The sequence below is a fragment of the Antechinus flavipes genome, chromosome 2, assembly GCF_016432865.1.
Source record: "Antechinus flavipes isolate AdamAnt ecotype Samford, QLD, Australia chromosome 2, AdamAnt_v2, whole genome shotgun sequence".
Classification (NCBI taxonomy): Eukaryota; Metazoa; Chordata; class Mammalia; order Dasyuromorphia; family Dasyuridae; genus Antechinus; species Antechinus flavipes.
Window position 1 is genome coordinate 41217150 of NC_067399.1, and position 21295 is coordinate 41238444.

The 21295-nt window shown below is 41.7% G+C and overlaps 1 protein-coding gene across 1 annotated transcript; it reads right to left on the bottom strand.

Moving 5' to 3' along the window:
- Positions 1-3418: 3418 nt before the first annotated feature.
- Positions 3419-20580, bottom strand: GOT2 (glutamic-oxaloacetic transaminase 2). The gene is made up of 10 exons (XM_051974590.1): positions 20394-20580; positions 12218-12374; positions 11503-11631; positions 8995-9054; positions 8655-8816; positions 8264-8368; positions 6690-6840; positions 5987-6152; positions 5048-5198; positions 3419-4583 (listed from the first exon to the last, which is right to left on the bottom strand). The coding sequence occupies exons 1-10, from the start codon at positions 20477-20479 to the stop codon at positions 4461-4463; spliced, it is 1290 nt and encodes a 429-aa protein (XP_051830550.1). The 5' UTR covers positions 20480-20580; the 3' UTR covers positions 3419-4460.
- Positions 20581-21295: the final 715 nt, after the last annotated feature.

Genomic DNA, 21295 nt, shown 5'->3' on the forward strand with positions numbered 1-21295 from the left:
TTGTGGAAATGGCACATTGGTTGGGGAATTCAGGATAAATCCCACCCCTTAATTTCAACTTTAGGGCTATTGTAGTAGTAGTTAATATCACTCCACGATTCCTTTTCTTGTATCTAGACAACAGAGGCAGCTGGTGGTGGAGTGGAAGCCCTGGGATCAGATTTGGCCTTGGGCTGGGAGTTACAACTTTTATTTCTTTCACTATAATATGAGGATAATAAAAGCACTCACATCTCCTCCACTTGTTACAAGGTTCCAATGATATATATTTGTAAAAGTGCTGGGGAAAAAGTAGATACTATTGAAATGCTTTTTTCCCTCACCTCTCCCACGTACCTCCTGCAACTCCTGTTCCATAACTGACAACTGTCCCTTCATTTCATGCTCTTTTAATCCTCTGGCTCTCCCAGAGGTCCAGCGTCCTATAGATGATGTTGTATCTCTGGCCATCTAGTCCTGATTGCATTTGCTTTCAGACACCAACTCACCCATTCTAGCAGGAAAGTTGAACATCCCTTACTCCTCATTGTCTCTTCCAGTCTCGCATCCTTCAGCAACCTCTGGTTTGAGATTCACTCTGTTATAATTTATCACCCAATATAGATCCTGGAATAGTTATCTAACAATCTCCACTAGACAGCTCACTCTTCTCAAGGATTTACTGCCTGGCTCACATCCCTCTCTTCATCCCAACACCTGCAGTTATACTATCGAATTTTAACTTTTACACACATACACATAGACAGATATGTATATATTTTGCCATCACCCACAACTGTTCCACTTTCATAATACAGAACTCTATTTCTTCACCTGACTCTAATCTCTTTATTATTCTATTTCTCTCTGCTCCTTATTTCTGTCTACATTCTCAAATTTTCTTATCCCTTATCTCAACTCTTCTTAAACTCTGATACCTTATACCTAGTTATAAGATACCTTATATGTTATACCTTTTCTATATACTTTATATTTTTATACTTTATACTAGTGCTTGGCTTCAGGACATTTTCTATGCTTGGGAGCTCTACCTTCTCTATTACAACCAGTGGCTTCCTTTATTTCCAACTAAAATTCCTGATTGAACTCAGCTCTCTATCCATTACTCACACACTTCCTCTCCTCTTACTTCCCACCCTTGTTTTAATATTTCTTCTTTCTCTTTGGCTCTGATTTTCAGGACATCAAATTCTTTGATAAAATTTACCTATTTTTAAGTAAAATTTAAAATTTTTAAATATTCATATAATTTTGGGGGATAAGGTTTATCAATTCTAAATATATTATTCTGGTAGATCTGTCATCCTGTCCTTTCTGTCATTTCATCAAATATTCTGTATTTCCTTGCTTCCCTTCTAGGGATTCTTGTAGCCATCGATCAGTCAGATCCTATTCCCTCTAGAATCAAATATATGCCGTTGTTTTCCACTAAAAGCTCTTCACAACTTTGCCCGTTTCTGCCTTTTCACTCCCCTTAAGTGCTCACTATAAAAACCAAACTGGCTCTTCTTCTGCCTAGGACAATCTGTACCTGTGCCCTGGCTATGCCCCTCAGCTGGAATATTGCCCACCTCCTTACCCCCATTTCTTAGAATCTCTCATTTCTTTCAAGGCTCAATTCACATGCTGGGTTTCTAAGTGAAGCCTTTTCTCCTAAAATTACATGTCTCCCATCTTTTTATTGTAAACTCTAGGTAGCTGGTGACTCAGTGGATAGTGCTGAGGCATCAGGAAGATCTGAGTTATATGTGACCCCAGGGGACATCATTGAATTTCTTATAAGTTTCCTCATCTGTAAAATGGGGCATTTTTCCTCCTGCCTTTCAGGACTGTTGAGAATGAAATGATATTATCTATAAAGAGACCAGTACCTTGTCCATAGCAGGAATTTAATAAATGCTTATTCTTCCCCCTTCCCTATTTGGTACATAGTATGGTACATAAATGCTTGTTGGTTGAAGGGATAGGTTGTGGAAAAATAGGAGGAAGATAGAAAGGTTTGGGCAAAAGCAAGTGCTTTGGGAAGATAAAGATATTAAAAAGCCTCTGAAGAACACAAAAGGTCAAGGTCAGTTTGTGAAGGATCTCTTATGTTGGGCAAAAGAATAGACCAACTTTATTTTACAAGCAACAAGAAGCAGGAAAGTGATTTGTGCAAAATAACATTTTTACAAATATCAATATTTCTGTAGCTCCCAGGATTCAAGATGCTTACACAATTTTAAGACCATAAATATTCCTCTGACATTAAGTGCTTTTGTGAAATAGAAGCGAGTATGATCACTGTTTTATAGGTGCCAAAGCTCAGAAATAATGAGCTAAACCTCAGCCGAGTTGGTATTAACATTTCAGACCCAAATCTGAGATTAGTTAATTCCCACAGTCTGAGAAATTAGGGAAGAAAAATCATAAGTGAAGATTCTATCTTCCTGAGAAGTGTAACAAGATCAAAATACCATGTAATTCCTTTTAGAAAACAAGAATGGGCATTAGCCCAAGATGAACACATGTACTTAAAAATAAGTCTCTTGGGGTGGTCAAGTTTCTTGCCAAGTTAGTGTGGCCGGAAGCCAGTTTTCAGCTACTCCCACCGTGGGCCCTAAAAACACTAACTGATCATTCAGAGGAGGAAGGCTAGCTTTTAGAGCAATACTTCTTAAGACTTTTTTCACTTGTGACCCCTTTTTGCTTAAGAAATTTTTGTGAGTCAGAGATGTAAATATATAAAATTGGTATATATATATACATATATATATCAAGCACTGACAATAAACCATAATTTCAATACCCCCACATTCATTTATGAGATGCCCTCCTGTTCCCCTATCCCCTTTCCCCTGTGCGGGATCACGATCCACAGTTTTAAGAAGAAAGGATTTAGAATATCTTTAAGGAAGGAAGGAAGGATAGAATAATTATTTTTCAAAAACATGCGGGTGAGTCAATTCCCATGAAAGCAAAGGTGTTGTTTTTTTTTTTTTTAAACAACTCAAGAGTAACTGTTCAGCAGCTCAAAGGCAGCAGCAGAGAATTAAAGTTGTATTTTGGTCAAGTTTGAAATCTCAAGGGATGCAGGATCAACACTGGCTTCAAAGGAAAGATATTAGAAGCCTGAAATAAGACAATCCAAGTCTTGTTTCCCCTTGGCTCAGCATCCCCATATAGAATATTATGGACACAACAGGCAGCAGTAATTGCAAGGAACAATGTGAAAGCAGGACAGGGGGGGCTTCTAAATATTATGCCATGAACTACGTATAGCCCTAGATACCAAAGGATATTGGTAGCAACTTCATTTTCTTTTCTTATGGTTAGTCCCCAGAGATCCGATATCTTTGCAAAAGAGAATTTGCACAAGATGAACACACATAATTTCCCACCTCTACTTTCTCTTAAAAAATAACCTTGGAGACAGTGATCCATCTACAATAATTTTATTGTAACAGAGAAACCAGGCTGCATGAAGTCCTATATGATTACACTGGAGGGTGATCTTTTCAAGGTTGACATTTGAACTCGGCTAGCAAGACAGAGAAGCTTACAACCACAGCTCAGAATACTCTTCTCCCAGGACTGACTGCCCCATACAGACTTGTCATGAGACAGGCTATTTATTGCACAATCACACTATGAGATCTGGTGGAGCAGAAAGGGGGACAATTAAAAACTTTACAATGATGCTGATATTAAAGTGCTGTCTTTTACCAAATTCAACTCCTTCACCTTTTGCTGAGAAAGGGGAGGAGAGAACATCATTTCCTAAATTACCTTTGACTTAATTCTTTAAGAATATGCATCCTGATTGGAAGGATCTGAGCGAGGGAGACAAACTAGGACAGATTTGGATCTTTGGGTCAAAGACCAGCAATAAAAATGGGGGAGAGAGGAAAGTTAAAAGACTTAGACATCCAATGGTGAGAGCTGCCTCACTTGTCTGCTATTTCTTGAAGCTGAGAGGCTACACAACAGCACCTTCTACCAGTCATGGAGGCCAAGAGGAGGTGGGAGTTAGAATTGGGCAAACCTTCTTTGGAAGCTTTAGCACCACAGAGATTTCTGTTACGTGGGCTAAGAGATATTTATGACCTAGATTAAAGCTCTTAAACAACACTGTCATGTCGGATGAGCTAAGATCAGGGGAAGGGGAGAAGTGGAGGAATTTTGGTTTTAGGGCAGAATTTTTGGTAGAGTTCCTGTAAACATAAAAAGTTTTGAAAAAGTTGGGTAAGATGGGTTGGGGAATTTGGATTAGACCCTCAAAGCTCCAAACACTAGTTTCAGGCATCTTAGCCTACTCACAGATCCTTTTCTGAGACACTTTCAATGGTTGAGCATTAAGCACTGTGGTTGAAAGAAACTCTCATACCACTCCTCGCTTCGCCAGCCCAATCATTTCTCTGAATCTCAAACAGCAGAGTCTGAAGGTGGGAGGTTCATCTCTGCTCTATCTTGCCAGGAAGTTATTTGGTTACTTGGTGAATGGCATGGGCAAGGTACCCGACATTGCCCGATGTGACCCCTGCTACAGAAATGCGGCCATCTTTTGTCATATAGACGGAGAACTCCTTAGTCAGCCGTTCCACCTGCAAAGAGAAGAGAAATAGGGCACTTCTTACTGCTTAGGGAAGACTCATCTCTTTCTCAACCAGAATCTACAGCGGTTTTATATCTATGACTTTCTCATATATACCCTCTCTGCAATTTCTAACATCCTATGCTGTTTTAAAATGGCAAAGAATATAATGACCCTGGAGGTGAAAAGGTGAAACTATACACACTCATACAGGTTAAAAATACTAAATTTAACATTTAATAGAAAAAAACAGGAAAAAAACCTGTTCTTCTTACACACAATCACTGCTTGTTTAATACGGTTTTTCTAAGGAAAAAGACTCAGTCTTTCTCTATCCTTTCTGGTGTCTCTTTCTCATAAACACCTTCCTCCCCTTTAACAGAAGAACAGCTAAAAATCTCTCATGAAAATCCCCCGTGTGATTTTGGAAGCAGCCTTTCAGCTTGTGGCAAGTAGCACAAGCTGCCCACTCACCTGCTCGGGTTTCAGGCCTGTGAAACAAAACATGCCAATCTGGTCAGTGATGTGCTGCCAATTGTGGGTGGAGCCCTCTTTCTTGAGGTTGGACACCAGCTGGGTGCGCATGCTAATGATGCGATCTGCCATGCCTTTCACTTCCTGCAGCCTAGGAAAAAGAGTCACGGGCCTCAGAAAGCAGCAAGCGCCCTGCTCCGCCCCTTCCCCTCAAGCTTCTTCAGACTTCTGCCAGAAGCCCCTGGATTCTAATTCCCGCCGGAGGAGACCGTCTCAGCTTTCTGCTGTGTGGGAAGAACGCTATTTTGATCGAGCAGCTGCAGTAACCAATATAGCCAGTCTAAGGAGGAGCCCAAGGTGTTCAATGAAGCTAGAGAACTGTTAAGTCCTCCTCTGCTAATTCTAGAAAGCTCCAGATCCCAGTTAGTTATGGAGAGAGGGCCCTATCAGGAGAAAGAGCAAATCTACAGGCAGCAGAGAACATTAAGCCATTTACTTCTAACAGTCAGGGCTACTTGGGGTCTAGGCCCTGTGAGAATTTTAGATGGCGCACTTAGTACAATGTCAATTAAAGCCAATCACAGATGTTATCTATGGGAAAATGTAAAGCCCTTTGCTAGCTGTATTCACTATGTCAATTTGAACATAGAAATGTACAAAGTACATAGAAATGCTATGACTGTCTCACAGATTTTCATCTCTTCTGAAAGTCACGGTATGGGAAGAGCTGTCAACTTGACTATCGGGACAAAGTGAAGTAGCGAGGTATATTGGAAAGGGATTTTAATGAGAGGTCCTGGATTCTGCTGCTCTGGGCCTCAGCTCTAACAAGGGGGTTGATTAGATGACCTCTTACTCTCTAACCAAGATCTTGGATAACTCCACCTCCCACAAGAACCACCCTGGAAGCCGGGAAATCAGCATTGGACACTTATTTACCACTGGCTCCTCAGATCAGGACTATTTAGGATCGTGGAGGCAATTCGGGCCCCATTGAGAGGGGGATTGGAATACATGGGACGAATCAGGATTTTCAGCTGGGATTCTACCCTTTTAGCTTCGTCAGCATCTTTACAAACCACGGTAAAGGCTCCCACACGTTCACCTGGAAGAGAAGGCAGGTCACACGAGTCTTTTAACAGCTTGCCCGGCTAAAGCAGACACTGAATTTGCCCTACAGTTTTCTGCAAATGAAAGCACCCCAAAACAATTTGTCCTCAGGAGAAATATCACTCTGACCAATGTGACTCAGGCCCAAAAGCAGCTTGGATGATCCTTTTCTGCCTCCCCTCCCCAGTTTTAAGAGTTTGGTGGGTTTCTGGAGGATCCAAGGATGAAGAGTGTACTCATTCAAGTTCAATTATGTCACTTGGGCCACTTCATTGAACAAAAGAGGTGGTTGGTTATCTTTACCAGATGAGATACTTGTTCCAAAGTTAAAAGGACACAGGAACAAGGACTTGTCTGACAAAACTGTCAATTAATTCTCCTAGATCTCAAATTATTTCTTCTGGGTAAAATATAATATGAAAAATAAGGCTAAATCAAATGCACTTCAAGTCCACCTCTGTAGAATACCTGCCACCCCTGATTCTTCCCAGAGTCCAATGGGGAAACCAACCAATCACGTGTTCCTGCTTACCATACAGGCCCATGTTCTTGGCATATGACTGACAGAGAGACACATTAATGCCCTGATCAATGAAGTGGCGAACAGCCCAGGCATCCTTGTTGCCATCTCCACTGGCAAAGCCTTGGTATGCCATGTCAAAAAAGGCAAAGAGCTTCTTTTGCTACAAAGAAATAGGATAAAGTTTTAATTAGTCAATCTGAAGAATTTACAAAGAGAAACTGCATCTAAATGCATTTCCCTGAGTGGCATCTAGTAGGTAAATGTGTGCATATTACATACTGTTACATTTGGAAATTTAGGTAAACTGAGAGACAATGGTCTGAGCATGATCAATTTATCAGTTAGATCAGCAGTAAAATAAACTGAGTCAATAGTATCTCTTAATGACTAAAAGATGTTGAGACTGGGTTTCTCAGTCTTAATATAAGTTTTGGGGAGCTGGGTAGGGGGGGAAGACAATTCATTTAGTTAAAGGACAGAGAGCATTCTAGGGATGGGGACATGATCAGTTATTTTAAAGAAATCAGGCTAGCACCCACATGGGGCTAGTAAGCAGCTCTCTCTGACAATTAAGGAATGTTAATCGTTTTATAGGACCTAGCCTATCTTGCAATCTTATTGTGGAACTGAGTTAGTGATTTTTTGATACCTAAAAGAATTTGTTAGGGAGATAAGACCCTCCTTAACTGTATAAGGACTGGCAAGGATGGACAATATACCCTGTGGAAATTTGCCAGATTGGCTTTTAAGACAATGGATGGCAGATAACAACTTTTCTTTTAATTACACCTTTAAATTAACTCAAAGGGAAAATGGGGCAGTTATATAGCAAAAGTTCAATTATAGAAGAGAATCGGTTTTAAAATGTTGTGGAATCAATTTAATTTCTTCAGGTAGAGCCAACCCTATGCTTTTAAATAATCATGAGCTATGCAGGGGTCCTCAAACTTTTTAAATAGGGGGCCAGTTCACTGTCCCTCAGACTGTTGGAGGGCCAGACTATAGTAAAACCAAAAACTTTGTTTTGTGGGCCTTTAAATAAAGAAACTTCATAGCTCTGGGTGAAGGGGATAATTGTCCTCAGCTGCTGCATCCGGTCCACGGGCCATAGTTTGAGGACCCCTGAGCTATAGAAATGTGAGCTATTAAGATGTGTACAAAGAACTATATAAACATGATAACATTTGGTCCTCGCGAAAATTATATTAGTGGGCACTGTTATCCCACACAGATGAGAGAACCCACCCAGGCTCACATGCCCATATCGTGTATAAGGCAAGATTGGAACTCGGATTTTCTCAACTCCAATTTCAGGCACTTTAGCAAGCACTTTGTGGCTAGATAAATGATTTTATTGACCTGTCTTCAGGAAGTCCTGCCAAACAACACTGAGCTATTACCAGATTCTGGCTGGCAGAGTTCTTGTGACGGGGAACCAGAAGTGAAGGACCACAACCTGCCTGTGCATTAGAACCATAAGCTAGGCCACCATCACTCTATATATATCCCATGCAATCTCAACTGTAATCAGTTTATGCCAAAATTCTTTTGCCATGTATTGCTGTTCATCCAGGACAACTCACCTTTACCACGGATGCTATTTCTTTCCACTGCTCAGGACGAGGATCCACTCCAGTGGGGTTGTGAGCACAGGCGTGCAGAAGGATGACACTCTGTTCTGGGATTTTCTACAAAGATTAAAAACAAACACCCCATTAACCTTTAGGTTGCTTTACAGTGAATGGGCCGTATTCTATGACCTACAAAAGCCACTAAAATGTGAACAACATCAGCTCCTTAAAGGCAAGGATTTTACCAATCTGTATCTTTGTGTTCTCAGAGTCTTGTACCTAGTAAGCATTTAATATAAAGCCTGGCTGAATTGAATGTGATGGGGCAGGGTATTCTGTGAAATGTATACCCACTGCATTGTTTTTCATATGCATTTTCCTCTTCTCTGAAGGCTACACTTACTGAAATGTCTTCCATGGCTCCAGTGAAGTCAAAGCCACAAGTCTTGGGATCATAGTAGCGATAGCCATTCAGCTGCATGCCAGCATCCCGGAAGATGGGGGTGTGGTTGCCCCAGGAGGGTTTTGGAAGATAGACATCCCGGCTGAATTTGAAGAACCTTTGCTAAAAGATATAGTGAGGAATGGGCAAAAGGGAAAATAAAAAGAAAAAAATTTATGCATCACAGTTGAAACTATTTATTTTCCTTCCCTGAAAAGAATCCCTTCTAATAAGACATAATTTGTCAACTCTAACCCAAGGAGAAAAGCATCATTATCAAACCCAAGAGTCCTAGACTCACCAGAAAACTGGCTCCCACCCTCAATGCTCCGGTTCCAGAAATGGTCTGTACGGTGACATACTAAGAACAAAAGACAAAAAAGCCAGTCAAAGAGAGCCTCTATGTTCAGTGCTAATTAACATAATTTAAGTTGAGCAGAATAATTAGCCAACATTGCCCTTAATACCCCTTCTCATTTTAGAAGCTGAAATCATGTTCCAAAGTGATTATATCCCATCTGACTCAGTCACTGGACTAAGCCCTATCACCAGTTCACTTGGCAATGAAATGGGTAGATGAACCAATCTGTCCTGAGCACAAAACTGGAATTTCAGAAGGCTCTTAAGTTTGTAAAACTTTTATGATATATACAGAATATAAAGGGTCCAAAATTTTTTCTCTGACTTTCTATACAGAAGAAAATAAAGTACTAAAAAGGAAGTCAACATGGCCTTCTTATTTGAGAGTCCTCCAAGAGTGACTAGCCTGCCTCTTCTTCAAGGCCCCAAATCTAGGCTTGGTCACCTGCCTCCCCTTTTTTTCTGTGGCTCTGGCCTCCTCTTTGCAAAAGATGAGATGATCTTGAAAGCCTCTTTTAGCCCTAAGTCTTAGTTATTTGGAGGGACTATTCTTTCCATATTCCAGGTTGGGAAACTGAAGCTCAGAAAGTTTCAGTGGTCTATTCATATTCACTTGTTTGTCATGGATCTGTGATGTCATTTGCAGGCCTTCTTCCCAATGATACAGACCCCAATTTTCCTCCAGCTAACTAATGTTACTCTTAGGAAAGACCCATCTCCTTACGGCCAACTGGATCCTAACTTCTCTGATACTGCCAGGTAGGGTCCTCAGCTGAAAGAAAGACTTTTCATGGACCCACAATCAAAGACTTAACAGCTTGACTGGCCCTTTCAGAGTCTGTGTTCTGCTGCCCATGGCTTTCAGAACATGAAGCAGGATTCAAAGAAACAAAACCAGAAATCTATCAAATAGTTAGCTAAGTATTCAGTGGAATCAGAAATATCTCAGTTCAAATCCAGCCTCAGGCACTTCCCAGCCGCATGACCCATGGTGAGTAACTTAACTAATGTCTGCCTCAGTTTCCTCAACTGTAGAATAGTTTGTTGTGAGGATCAAACAAGACACTATGTAAAATGCTTTACAAATTGAGGTAGCTAGGTAGAGCACCAGTCCTGATGTCAGGAGGATCTGAGTTCAAATCTGGCCTCAGACACTTATCATTTCCTAGCTGTGTGACCTTGAGCAAGTTACTTAACCTCAACTGCCTGGGGGGGGGGGGGGGGGGGGGGGAGGAAGAGAAGGGGGAAGCTTTGCAAGTGCTATATAAATACTAGGTATTATTTTAAAAGATGCTATACAAAAATGGAAGAAAATTTTCACCCTATTAAACTTGGATTAAATTTAAAACACAGAACAGAAATCCCAAACCACGAATATCTATAATCTTTGGCATACTGGATATTATAAAATCATCCTTCAGATTACAGTTAACTCCAGATGCAGAGACAAAGCAATTTCTCAATTGTGGAAGTCTTAATGAATTTCCTTCAAGATTTTGTGTCCAACATGAAGAGGGGAAAAACTGGTATAGACCTGAAGTCAGTGGTATTATGCAAACTGGGACTCAAAAGTACCTAAATGCAGTACCAAGAGTTCTGTGGTTCAGCACCCACAAATCAGTGTTTTCAGTATTGACTCTGAGGTCAAGGAAGACATTATTTGCTTTTTTCCTGGGCTTGTGAACTCTAACACATATGATCTTAGTTCAGTTGGTCTTGCAAACAGGACTTAGATACTGCCAGTAATAATTTACTTTGGCCTTGTGCGTTGGCTTTGTTTATTTTGCATAGTTTTAACTGCTGCCAAGTCGGTTGGGCTGACTGGCCTCTTTTATTACCCAGCTATATATCCGCCTGTCCATATGTGCTAGGCTTCTGTCAAAGTAGTGACTCTCAGTCTGACTAATGTAATTATGCCTAGTAGGACTTTAAGAAATCTCATCTCTTTCTCCATTTCCCCTTTGGGGAAGGGACAGTGAAGAAGAAAAGTAGGCTGATGCCTTCCATGTGTGTAACGGTAGAAGCAGCACCCAAATTCTCTGGAGAGAGAACAGCTGCGAGAAGGTCAATCTTTTCTTCCTCAGCTCTCAACTTGGCCTGAATAAGGAAGGGTTGGACCCATGTTTCTCAAATCCCTTCTTAATCCTTTCTTTATTTAGGATTTGGGGGCTTACGATCTCAGAGGTGCGCATGATCAGATCCTCAGGTCTAAACTGAGATTTCTTAAGTATATTCTATGTAAAAGTAACAGAAACATAGGTTGAAAGACAGGGAACAAAATTTGATTAGCAAATCTCCTCATCCTCCTATCTCTCAGGCAGGCCCCACTCTGAATCTTTGATTGTGACCACTTCTGGAGAATCCCTACAGTCACTGATGAATAAAGTTAATGGGGAAAAAACAAAACGAAGACACAGCATTCACCGCAGCTTAAGTTCCTTTGACTTACTCGTTTGTTTTTCAGAACCTCGTTATCTTCTCCCAGGGCCAACTCTGCTGATGCCTTGCAAAATTCTGCTAGTCCTCCGATGGGCAGGTACTCTTTGTCCATGTTCTTCCCTGCAATTTGAGCCTCTGCCTGCAGCAGAAAAGTGTGAAGGTAACAGACATTTAGCTTAAAGCCTGGTTCCCCTTCTTGTTCCTTACCCCCCAACATATAAAGTAACATTCAAAAAGTGAGCAGATAATGTCTGAACCTGCAGAAGGCACTGGACAGCTTTCAAATAATAAGCCACAAGGCTGGACATTGCTCCTTACCAAAACAAGGGATAGCTCTCCTGTAACTTTTATTTTTCAGCGGCTGCCCCCCTCCTGTCCACTGTCGGGATGTTTCTCATAATGCAGCCTAATTGAACAAGTGCCAATTCCAAAAATTCCAACTCGATAAGGCATAGAGAAATTTACTTTGTGGTTAGGTTACCAGGAAATTAAAAATCTCTTGTGGAGAGTGACACATTAGAGGCAAAATTGTCTTGTGCGCCCATGGTACACAAATGCTTTTGTTTTAATTCCACTTAGAGGCCATTTAGTTCAGTCCGTTTATCTTAAAAGCCCAACGAGGCTAAAGTTAGATTTAGAACTCTACTCTTCTGATTTCTTCAATGATTTGTACCAAAGGGATCCTCTTTAATTAATTCCAGCCCTGTAGCATATGCCAAACTCACCTTACGGACACTTGGAAGAACATAAGGCTTCCCATTATCATCTCTGTAAGCACCAACACCCAGGTTCATCTTCTTACTATTGGTGTCCCTCTTAAATGCTTCTGTAACTCCCAAGATGGGATCAGGGGGACCCATCTCTACATGGGTCCACCAGGAGCTAAAATGAGACATATGGCACATCAGTTAAATTATCTACTCTTTCCCCACTCAAGCTGCAGACAGATGTTCTACAAAATGGAATATAAGGAACCTAATTTGTTAGATCAATCTCCAATGAGAAGGCAATCTCTTTACAAAAAGGCTAGGTGTCGTCCTTTTGGTCTCATGACCAATATTCTGGCAAAAAGAACTTTGTAGAGGCCTACGGGTCTAGCAAGATATAAAAATGCTTCAAGGTATAAACCACTATCCTAAAAAAAGTTACTTCTTTATAAGAAAATCTTTTATACCATTGCATATTCAAGACTTCAATCTTTAAAATTCAGTTGTCTCATGCTTCCAGGTGACTAGATAAGAACCTCAGGTTACAGGGCAACTAGCTACCAAAGGAAAGCACACATTCACTAAATGCTTATTAGAGAAGTATAGTTCCAAGGACACCATCTTATGTTCAACCACATTGGCCAGCTTACTGAATTGTTCTAAGAACCTTAAACTGGAAAATGAGTGGAAGCCCATCAGTTGGAGAATGGCTACGTTAGATGCTGAGTGAAGTGAGAAGAACCAAGAGAACATTGTAAGGTTACAACAAGTTTATATGATGATCAACTGTGATGGACTTCATTCTCCTTAACACTGAGGTGATTCAGGCCTATTCCAAAAGACTCGTGGTGGAAAGAGCCATCTGTGTCCAGAAACGGAGGGCTATGGGGATTGAATGTGGATCAAAATATAGTATTTTCACTTTTTGTGGTTTGCTTGTTTTTTCTTTTTTCTGCCTTTTTCATCTGATTTTTCTTGCACAGCATATTTCTTGGAAATATATTTAGAAGAATTGTACATGTTTAATTTATATTGAATTGCTTCATGTCTTGGGAAAGGAAGGGAAAAACTTGGAAAATAAGATTTTGCAAAGGTGAATAAAGCGAAAGTGAATTTGCTTCTTGGTTTTGGACAGTGTTACTACTCACTCATACCTCCACCAGAAAGCGGTCCAAGAAAATGTACTAATAGAAGGAAATAGCTAAACAAACTTATACTATAGAAAATGTAGGAAATAGGCATTTACTCTCTATTGAAGCCAAGTCCCCCAACTACAACCAAAAGTTGTTTATATTAAATAGCCATAATATATTTAAAAATCTGCCAGCGGCTAGTAGTCTATTTTTCAAGAATGTAAGCTATATTCTACACCTAATTTTGTATATTTTCAATGAAATACTCTACACCAGAACCAATTCTTTTGAATTTCATGGTTTCTCTGGCTTCCTTCCTATGCCAGTTAAAACCTCACCTTTTACAAGAAGCCTTTCCCACCAATTATCACTTTCTCATACTCATTCCTTCTGTCGATTGATCATTGTCTCATACATTAGACTGTAAACTCCTAGAGATAGAGGATTGTTTCTTGGTTTTTCTTTGTATCCCTTGCACTTAAAATGTGTGCCACAAAGTAACTGAATGAGTTTCATAAATGCTGTTGACTTGGTAATACTTGAAAGCTATACTTTCCATTTCTAATTATTACTACATTACCATTCCAGATTCTTTCCTACATGTTACTTTTAAAATTGCCCTGCTCCTTTGGGGTTCCTTTTGTTTTGTGCATTTAAAAAGGTAGAATGGTCTCTTTTTAGGATATCCCTATTGTTATTATCAACTGCTCCCTTCATTAATTCAGAATAAGAAGGGGACAATTCCCTCCCTACTCCCATCTAGTGCCAAATGAGCCAAGCAAAGGTATCCAGTAGCTATGTCCAACGATGTGTGCCTCTGCATCTTGTACATTACATCTGTGAAATGGGTCTTTAGGAGACACAACTAGTCAGTGCTCAGAGTCCTTCAATGTCCTGGAATTGTTATCTTTTTGATACTTGCATACACTGTTCTAGTTCTGCTCCCTTTATTCAACATCAGTTCTTATTACCCAGGATTCTTTGAGATTATCTTCTTCACCATTTAAGGTACAATTAATTATTCCCTAATATTCACAATTTGTCCAGCCAATCTAAAGCAGCCCTTTAAATAGTTTACCCTTCCCCCCAGGGAAGTTTGTGACCTTTCCAATGACCCTGGGAATATCCTCCCTTTTAACTATCCCTGGCCACCCCAGTTTCCTACTTGAATTGGATATATTTCTACATTAATTTTTGTGTCTGTGTGCACAAGTACACATACTCAGCCTTCCGCTGTCCATTTCACTCCAGAGTGAGGTTCCTATTACCTCCACTCTCCCCACCCCTTCTCTCATATATGTAGTCTTCTCATGAATCCCAAAGATGTGGTCATATTCCCCACCTTTCTTTGTGCTTACACACTCATGTATTCCTCGAACTCTTCTTTTCCCCTTTTTCAAACCACAAGAACAAAACCAACCCCCCCCCCCCCATTTATCTCATTAAATTTCCTCAATAAACTGGGAAAATTGAACATTTACTTCTTTATTTTATCGTAAGGATCTTTTTAATTCTTCAAAAAAAAATATACCTATGTTTCTCTGGACTCCAGTGTTTTTAAAGAATTTTTCAAAGATAATTTGTATTGTCTCCTGTTCAGCACCACGCTCTCCTTGTAAAAAGCAAAACCCTTTTTACAAACATTTAGTCATACAAAACAAATCTTAACATGAGCCACATCCAAAAAAATGTCTCAATCTGTACTTCGAGTCCATTGCCTTTTTGTCACAAGGTGGGCAGCATGCCTTATCATGAAAAAGTACTTAATAAGACAAGTTAATATTTCAAAATTCAAACTCAGCTTTGGTCTCACCACCAGAATTTTTAAAGCTCTCTCTTCATTATAGGCCCCTTTTTCTCCCTTAAAGGGTTATACTCAGTTTTATTGGGGAAGCTATTATTGACTGTGATTCTATCTCTTCCTTTTGATAGTATATTAAAGGGTTTCCTATCAGTCAGGCCACATTTGTTAAGGATCTACAAAGTGCCAAACAGCTGTGCTAAATGTAGGTGGATGGAGTAGGGCCTGAGAGTCTCTAGGCCTTCACAAAGAAAGGCAAAAGATTACCCTATCTTTCAAGTACCTCAAAGTCTGATGGAGGAGATAACAATTAAATGTAGATACACAGGATGATTTGGAAGTCATCTCAGGGAGATACTGGAAGAGGTTAGGCTAGAGGGCTTTACAAACCCCAAACAGATTTTCCACTAGTTCTTGAAGGTAATGGGAATCTATCTTAAATGGGGGGCAATATGGTCAGACTTGCATTTAGGAAGGTCAATTTGTAGATGAATGGGATAATGGTTTGGAGGAGGGAGAACATTTAGCATGGAGGCCAAAGAGCAGGCTATCATTAGAATAGCCTAGAGCCTAATGATCTAAGTTTGAGGTAATAAATGCCTACACACAAATGATGGTATTGCCAGGAGAGAAGGGAGTATACCGCGATAATGTGGTGAAGAGTAAGACTTGACAACCAGTTGGGTAATGGGGTCAAAGTGAGGGGCTGAGGATGACATATATAGGCTGTGAGCCTTGACAGTAAATGAGGAAGTCAGGAAGAGGGAGACATTTGAGAGGGAAAGTTACTAAGTCTAGTTTTGGAGAGTGTGAGTTTAAGAGGTCCGTGGGTCATCTAGTTTGCAATGTCTAATAGGCAATTTGAGATGTAAGACTGGAGGTTAGAACAGAAGTTAGGGCTGGATAGGTAGATATGAATATCTGAACAGAGATTATAACTAAAAACACTAAGATCAAAAAAATCTGAGATCATCAAGTGAAATGGGATAAAAAAAAGGAGAAGATAAGATGCCCCAAGACAGAGACTTGAGGTAACAAAGTTAGTGGAGTGACTTAGATGAAGATTCAGCCAAGAAGACAGAATGACTATCAGGCAGCTAGCAGAGAAGAGTGTCACAAAAATTTAGGAGAGTATCAGAAAGTGATCAACAATGTCAAAGTTTGCCAGGAGGTGAAGAAACACGAGGATGGAGAAAAAGTCATTAAATGTGATAATGGCAGAGCTTTGGTTGAATGATGAAGTTAGAAGCTGGTCTGCAAGAGCTGAGAGAGGAATATGGAAGTGGAGACAGCCTTCGCAAGAAGTTTAGCCATAAAGGGGTGATAGAAACCTCCAGAAGCATGTGTGGGTCTCCCTGCAGTCCCTTTTTTTTTTTTTTTTTTTTTTTAAGTTCATCAATGGATTCTATCTATCTTCACTTTGCTTTCTGAATCTCACAGATCTGGGCAGTTTTCTTTCATGATTTATTGAACTACTGTGTCCAGGATTTTTAAAAATCATGATTTTCATGAAGTCCAGTGAATCTCAAATGATCTCTCCTTGACCTGTTTTTCAGGTTGGTTAAAAACAAACAAAATCTAACATCTAGTATGTATTTTCTTCCCTTCTTCCCCCCCATCTTTTTATTTTGTACTACTATTTACTGAGTTCTCACAGAGTCAATGATATCTGTTTGTTTTGAGGAGGGGTTCATTCTTGGATAGGGTTTTTACTCTGCCTCCTGCTGTGTTTTCAAGAGAGGTGGTTGGCCCTCTACCATGAATTCTTGTGGGGACTTTAATGTCTCAGGGTGAGGACCTCCCTGGCTCTTTGAGGTTCACTCTATCTTAGGAGATCTCAGAATAGTATGTTAGAAACTCAGATATCTGGGTCTAGCTTGAGTCATGTGGTACCACACTGGTTGGTACTAGTTGATCTTTGAGCTTCCAATTCCTATCCTGAGGCTTTCTCAGGGAGCCTCCCATTCTATATATCTCAATGCAGAATCCCAGATGTCTGGTCACCTTGGGAGGCACTGATGGATACCCTCTCGTATCGCATCAGGCCTTCTGGCTAAATTTTTTATGTAGTTCTGGGGAGGAAATAGTTTCTCATTGGTCTCTTGATTATTATTTAGCCTGATAAGAACTCAAATATTTTGCCAAATGGAGTCATTTCAGAAAGATAACTATCCCCAAAGGTCAAAATAAAAGTTTTACTGTTTCAAGGGAGTAAACATTCAAATACTTGCCTCAGTTTCCTCAACTGCAAAGTGTGGATGAAAATAGCACTCTCCTCTCAAGATTGCTGTGAGGGTCAAATATTTGTAAGAAACCTGGCATGTAAGTGGGTCAGGACTTAAAGGTTTTCTTTTGTTTTTTTTTTCCCCTGTCCTCTGGTGGCTGCTCCCTAAGTAAGCCCAGACTATGCTATGTTTGAGCAGATGGCCAGGGAAGAAGAACATTAAATGATCAAAGAATTGTAGAGGCACATTTTATTTGAGATCATAAATACTGAATGCATTGTGCACTACCTATCAAGGACTTGGATTTGAATTTCAGTGTCCTTGCAAGTCAAAATGAAGCTAATAGAAAGGCTTCATTTACATTTCTAACTTAATTGTAGGAATGTCAAACAACCCTCCTTCTGAGGCTATTCTCCATTAGATGCTGTGCGCTGAAGATCAGCAGAAGGAACTGGGGAAAATTTTTGGTAAATAGCTCCATATCTAATATGAGAAGACGATTCCTGTGAATTCATATCTTAGAATGTTTTAGAAACTCCATTTTTTTTTGGTCATGAAACTATGACTTTGTAGTCTTCTCTTCCAACATTATTATCCTCACCCCCCTAATTTTATTTTACTTTCTGCAGAGAACTATTTCTGGAAAAAACTCTAGTCTCCACATCCAGATTCAATTTGGTAACTTCAATATCCCTAATTCTGTTCTAAGCTCAAAATCTAGCTTTTATTTCTCTAGTGGATTTCATGGTACACATTAGAGCTGAAAATAAGAAAGTCACACTGGCAAGTAAGTTAGCCCTCTGGGTTCCAGTTCCTTCATCTATCATATTAGGTTCTTCCAGGATTCAGTTTATCATTCATCCTTGCAGAACAGAAAAATGAATTTGTTAGCTTTAAGGGGAAAAAAAATCATATTTAGTCAAAAGAAACCACATACAAATAAATTTGGCCACTGGATGAGAATACATTCATTAGCGTAGCACCCACAAAAGCAATTTAAATTTCTCTTTTTATTATGCTTCAGATACTTTTTTTTTTTTTTAATGTATATTGTTTTACAAATTGAAGGTCTGTGGCAATCCTGCCTTCAGCAAGCCTACTGGTGCTATTTTTCCAACAGCATGTGCTTACACATATCTTTGCATCACATTTTGGTTATTCTTGCAGTATTTAAAATTTTTTCATTATCAACATGTCTGCTACAGTGATCAGTGTTTTCTGCTGTCACTGCTGTAATTGTTTAGGGAAGTCATGAAAGGCATATAAAATAGTAAACAATCTATAAATGTTGAGTGTGTTCTGACTACACAACCCAACAGTTTGAAATTAGGCCATTAATAACTTTATGGTCTCTAAATATTCAAGTGAAAAGAAGAGCCAATTGACTTGGCAAACTTCATTGATGTTTTCTATTACAATTGCCATAGTCTTCAGAAGAATCCTGATCATCAGCAACCATCAACATGGGGGCAAGACCTCTGACCAGAAAAAGATCATAATTTACTGGGGGGGAAGGGGGGAGCAATAAAAAATTTTAAATTAAGGTGTATACATTAAAACAGGATTTCTTAAGCTTTTTCTACTCATGATCCCTTTAGAAATTTTTATGTATCCCTGGGATATAAATCATAATTCTGTGACCCCTACATTCAGTTACTTTACCCCACATTGGGGTAGCAAACTATGGTTTAAGAAGCTGGGCATCAAGATATAATACTATTGCATGTGAATATGATATATTTATATATATACTGGAAAACCAACATTCCTGTGGCTTGCTTTGTTGTGATGTTCTGGTATCACGTACTCATCCTAAAAAACATTCCTTGGGGCAGCTAGGTAGTGCAGTGGATAGAGCACCAGCTCTGAAGTCAGGAGGATTCCAGTTCAAACCTGACCTCAGACAATTAACACTTACTAGCTGTGTGACTCTGGGCAAGTCACTTAACTCCAATTGCCTCAGGAAAAAGAATAATAAAAAAACATTCCTTGACTAGGTTGAGATGGGAAGGAAATGGGGGGGAGGGGCAGACTGGGAGGACCTCACGGTGTCACTGGATCCACGGTGGATCCAGATTGGCCTGGATTAGCTGGGTCTGTGAATTCATTTCTTTAAACAAATCTTTGTTCTTCCACCTCCCTTTATAAACTTATTTTATCTACTTTTTAATCTTATGTTATCTTAGATCTAATTCACAAGCTGTGGTCTGTGAATTCATTTCTTTAAACAGGTCTTTGTTCTTCCACCTCCCTTTATAAACCCGAGTAACTTATTTATACATTCTATCTACTTTTTAATCTTATGCATCTTGCATTAATCAGAGGGCAGAGGCCGTGGAACAAAAAAAGAGTGGGGACCTTCCCCCTCCTCTACATCGTGTCCCGACCCCTCTAACCCACTTAGTTGGGAAAGGCAGCTGGCAAAGGGGTTCGGAGCGCCGCTTTCCAGGGGTAGGTGTAACCGGCCTCCCACAGACATCCCCACGCTCCTCGGGGGCTCCTGGAGCCCAGGCCGGACAGCGTGGTCTGCAAGCCCGCAGGATTACGGTGCGGGCAGAAGCAGCCCCCCACCCTCCGGCTCTGGCACTTTTCTCCCCACGCCAGGCCCCTCCAGCTAGGACCTAAGCTAGACACGTGTGCGGAGGATGGAGCATGCTGGAGTTGCCGAGACACCCCCCTCTCAGCTTTAAGGCCACATTAAAGACAGGGACTGCAGGAGCGGCCCAGATCCAGGGAAGCTGGGCCGGCCCCTTGCGGATCCCCGGGTCGGCCGAGGACGTCGGAGGTTTTCTGGGCCTCGGGTCCCGGCAGCGCTGCCCTCCAGCGAGCCCTTTCAAGGGCACGCGCACCCCCAGCTCCGAGTCCCGCCCCTCTAACCCGCCCGGGCCAATGGGAGAGCCGTGAGCGCGCCGCCTCGCCGGCCTCGAGTCCCGGCTCTCCGGGCCCGACGTCATCATGGCGGCCGGCAACCGCAGAAGGACAAAATTCCTCACCCACGGGGATCGTCTGCGCCCTCGCGCTCCTCGGCTTTTTACCTGGCTCTGGCGGCGGCGGCGGCGCCGAGGCCCGGGTGGAAGGAGGTGGCTCCGGAGAGCAGACGGCAGGAGTGCAGCAGTGCCATGGCGGGCGGAGAGACGGAGAGCAGAGCAGATGCTGGTGAGAGGGCGGGCGGACACGGGCACACAGAACCTCCTCTGCCGGTCAGCTGAAGGTAAAGATAAAGCCCGCCCCGGGCTCTCCGCGAGAGGCACCGCCCCGGAAGCGCTGCTCCGGCGCTGCAGCGCCCTCTGTGCACCAGGAGGATCCGGCTCAGGTCCCCGCGCCTCGCTACCCCAGGCGGAGGCGGGGCCAACTCAGCTCCTCGTGGGGACTGGGGGAGCCCGCGCGGGCCCCTCTCTCTCCTGCAGCCCCGGGCAGGTCCGGGATTGCGGTGTTCCTTCTGACTGTGCCAACCAAGGGTCACGGTCGGCTCTCGTCTCCAGCCGTGAGCTGCCCTTCCGGGCCGCGGGCCCGTGCCCCTCCCGGATACCCCTGAAGGCCGGGGGAGAGCCTGGAGCATCCCTCGGTCATCCCTTGCCTTGCACGCGGCCGGCGCCTCCTCCTCCGCAGTCCCTGACCCGCGTGGCTGCCGGCTCCTTTTCTCGACCTGTGTCACGGAAACGTTGTGTGCGCCCCTCCGTTTAATAGAGGAGGGGCGCCGGATTTTGTTCTGGGTCTGGATGGGGACCTGGAAGGCCACTGATTTTATTTTTTAAAAGCTGCACCGTCTTTACAGCAAGTAATGTGGATTGAGCTGCTACAGAGGCTGCCATTTTCATCATAAAGCCACTAGGAGAGGCCATTGCTACATGAATGAAATCTTCATTTGGGGGGTCGTCTTTGGTTAGGTTTTCGTGCAAAGGAGGCGGTTCCGTATTTCTGCTTTTTTGCACCCATC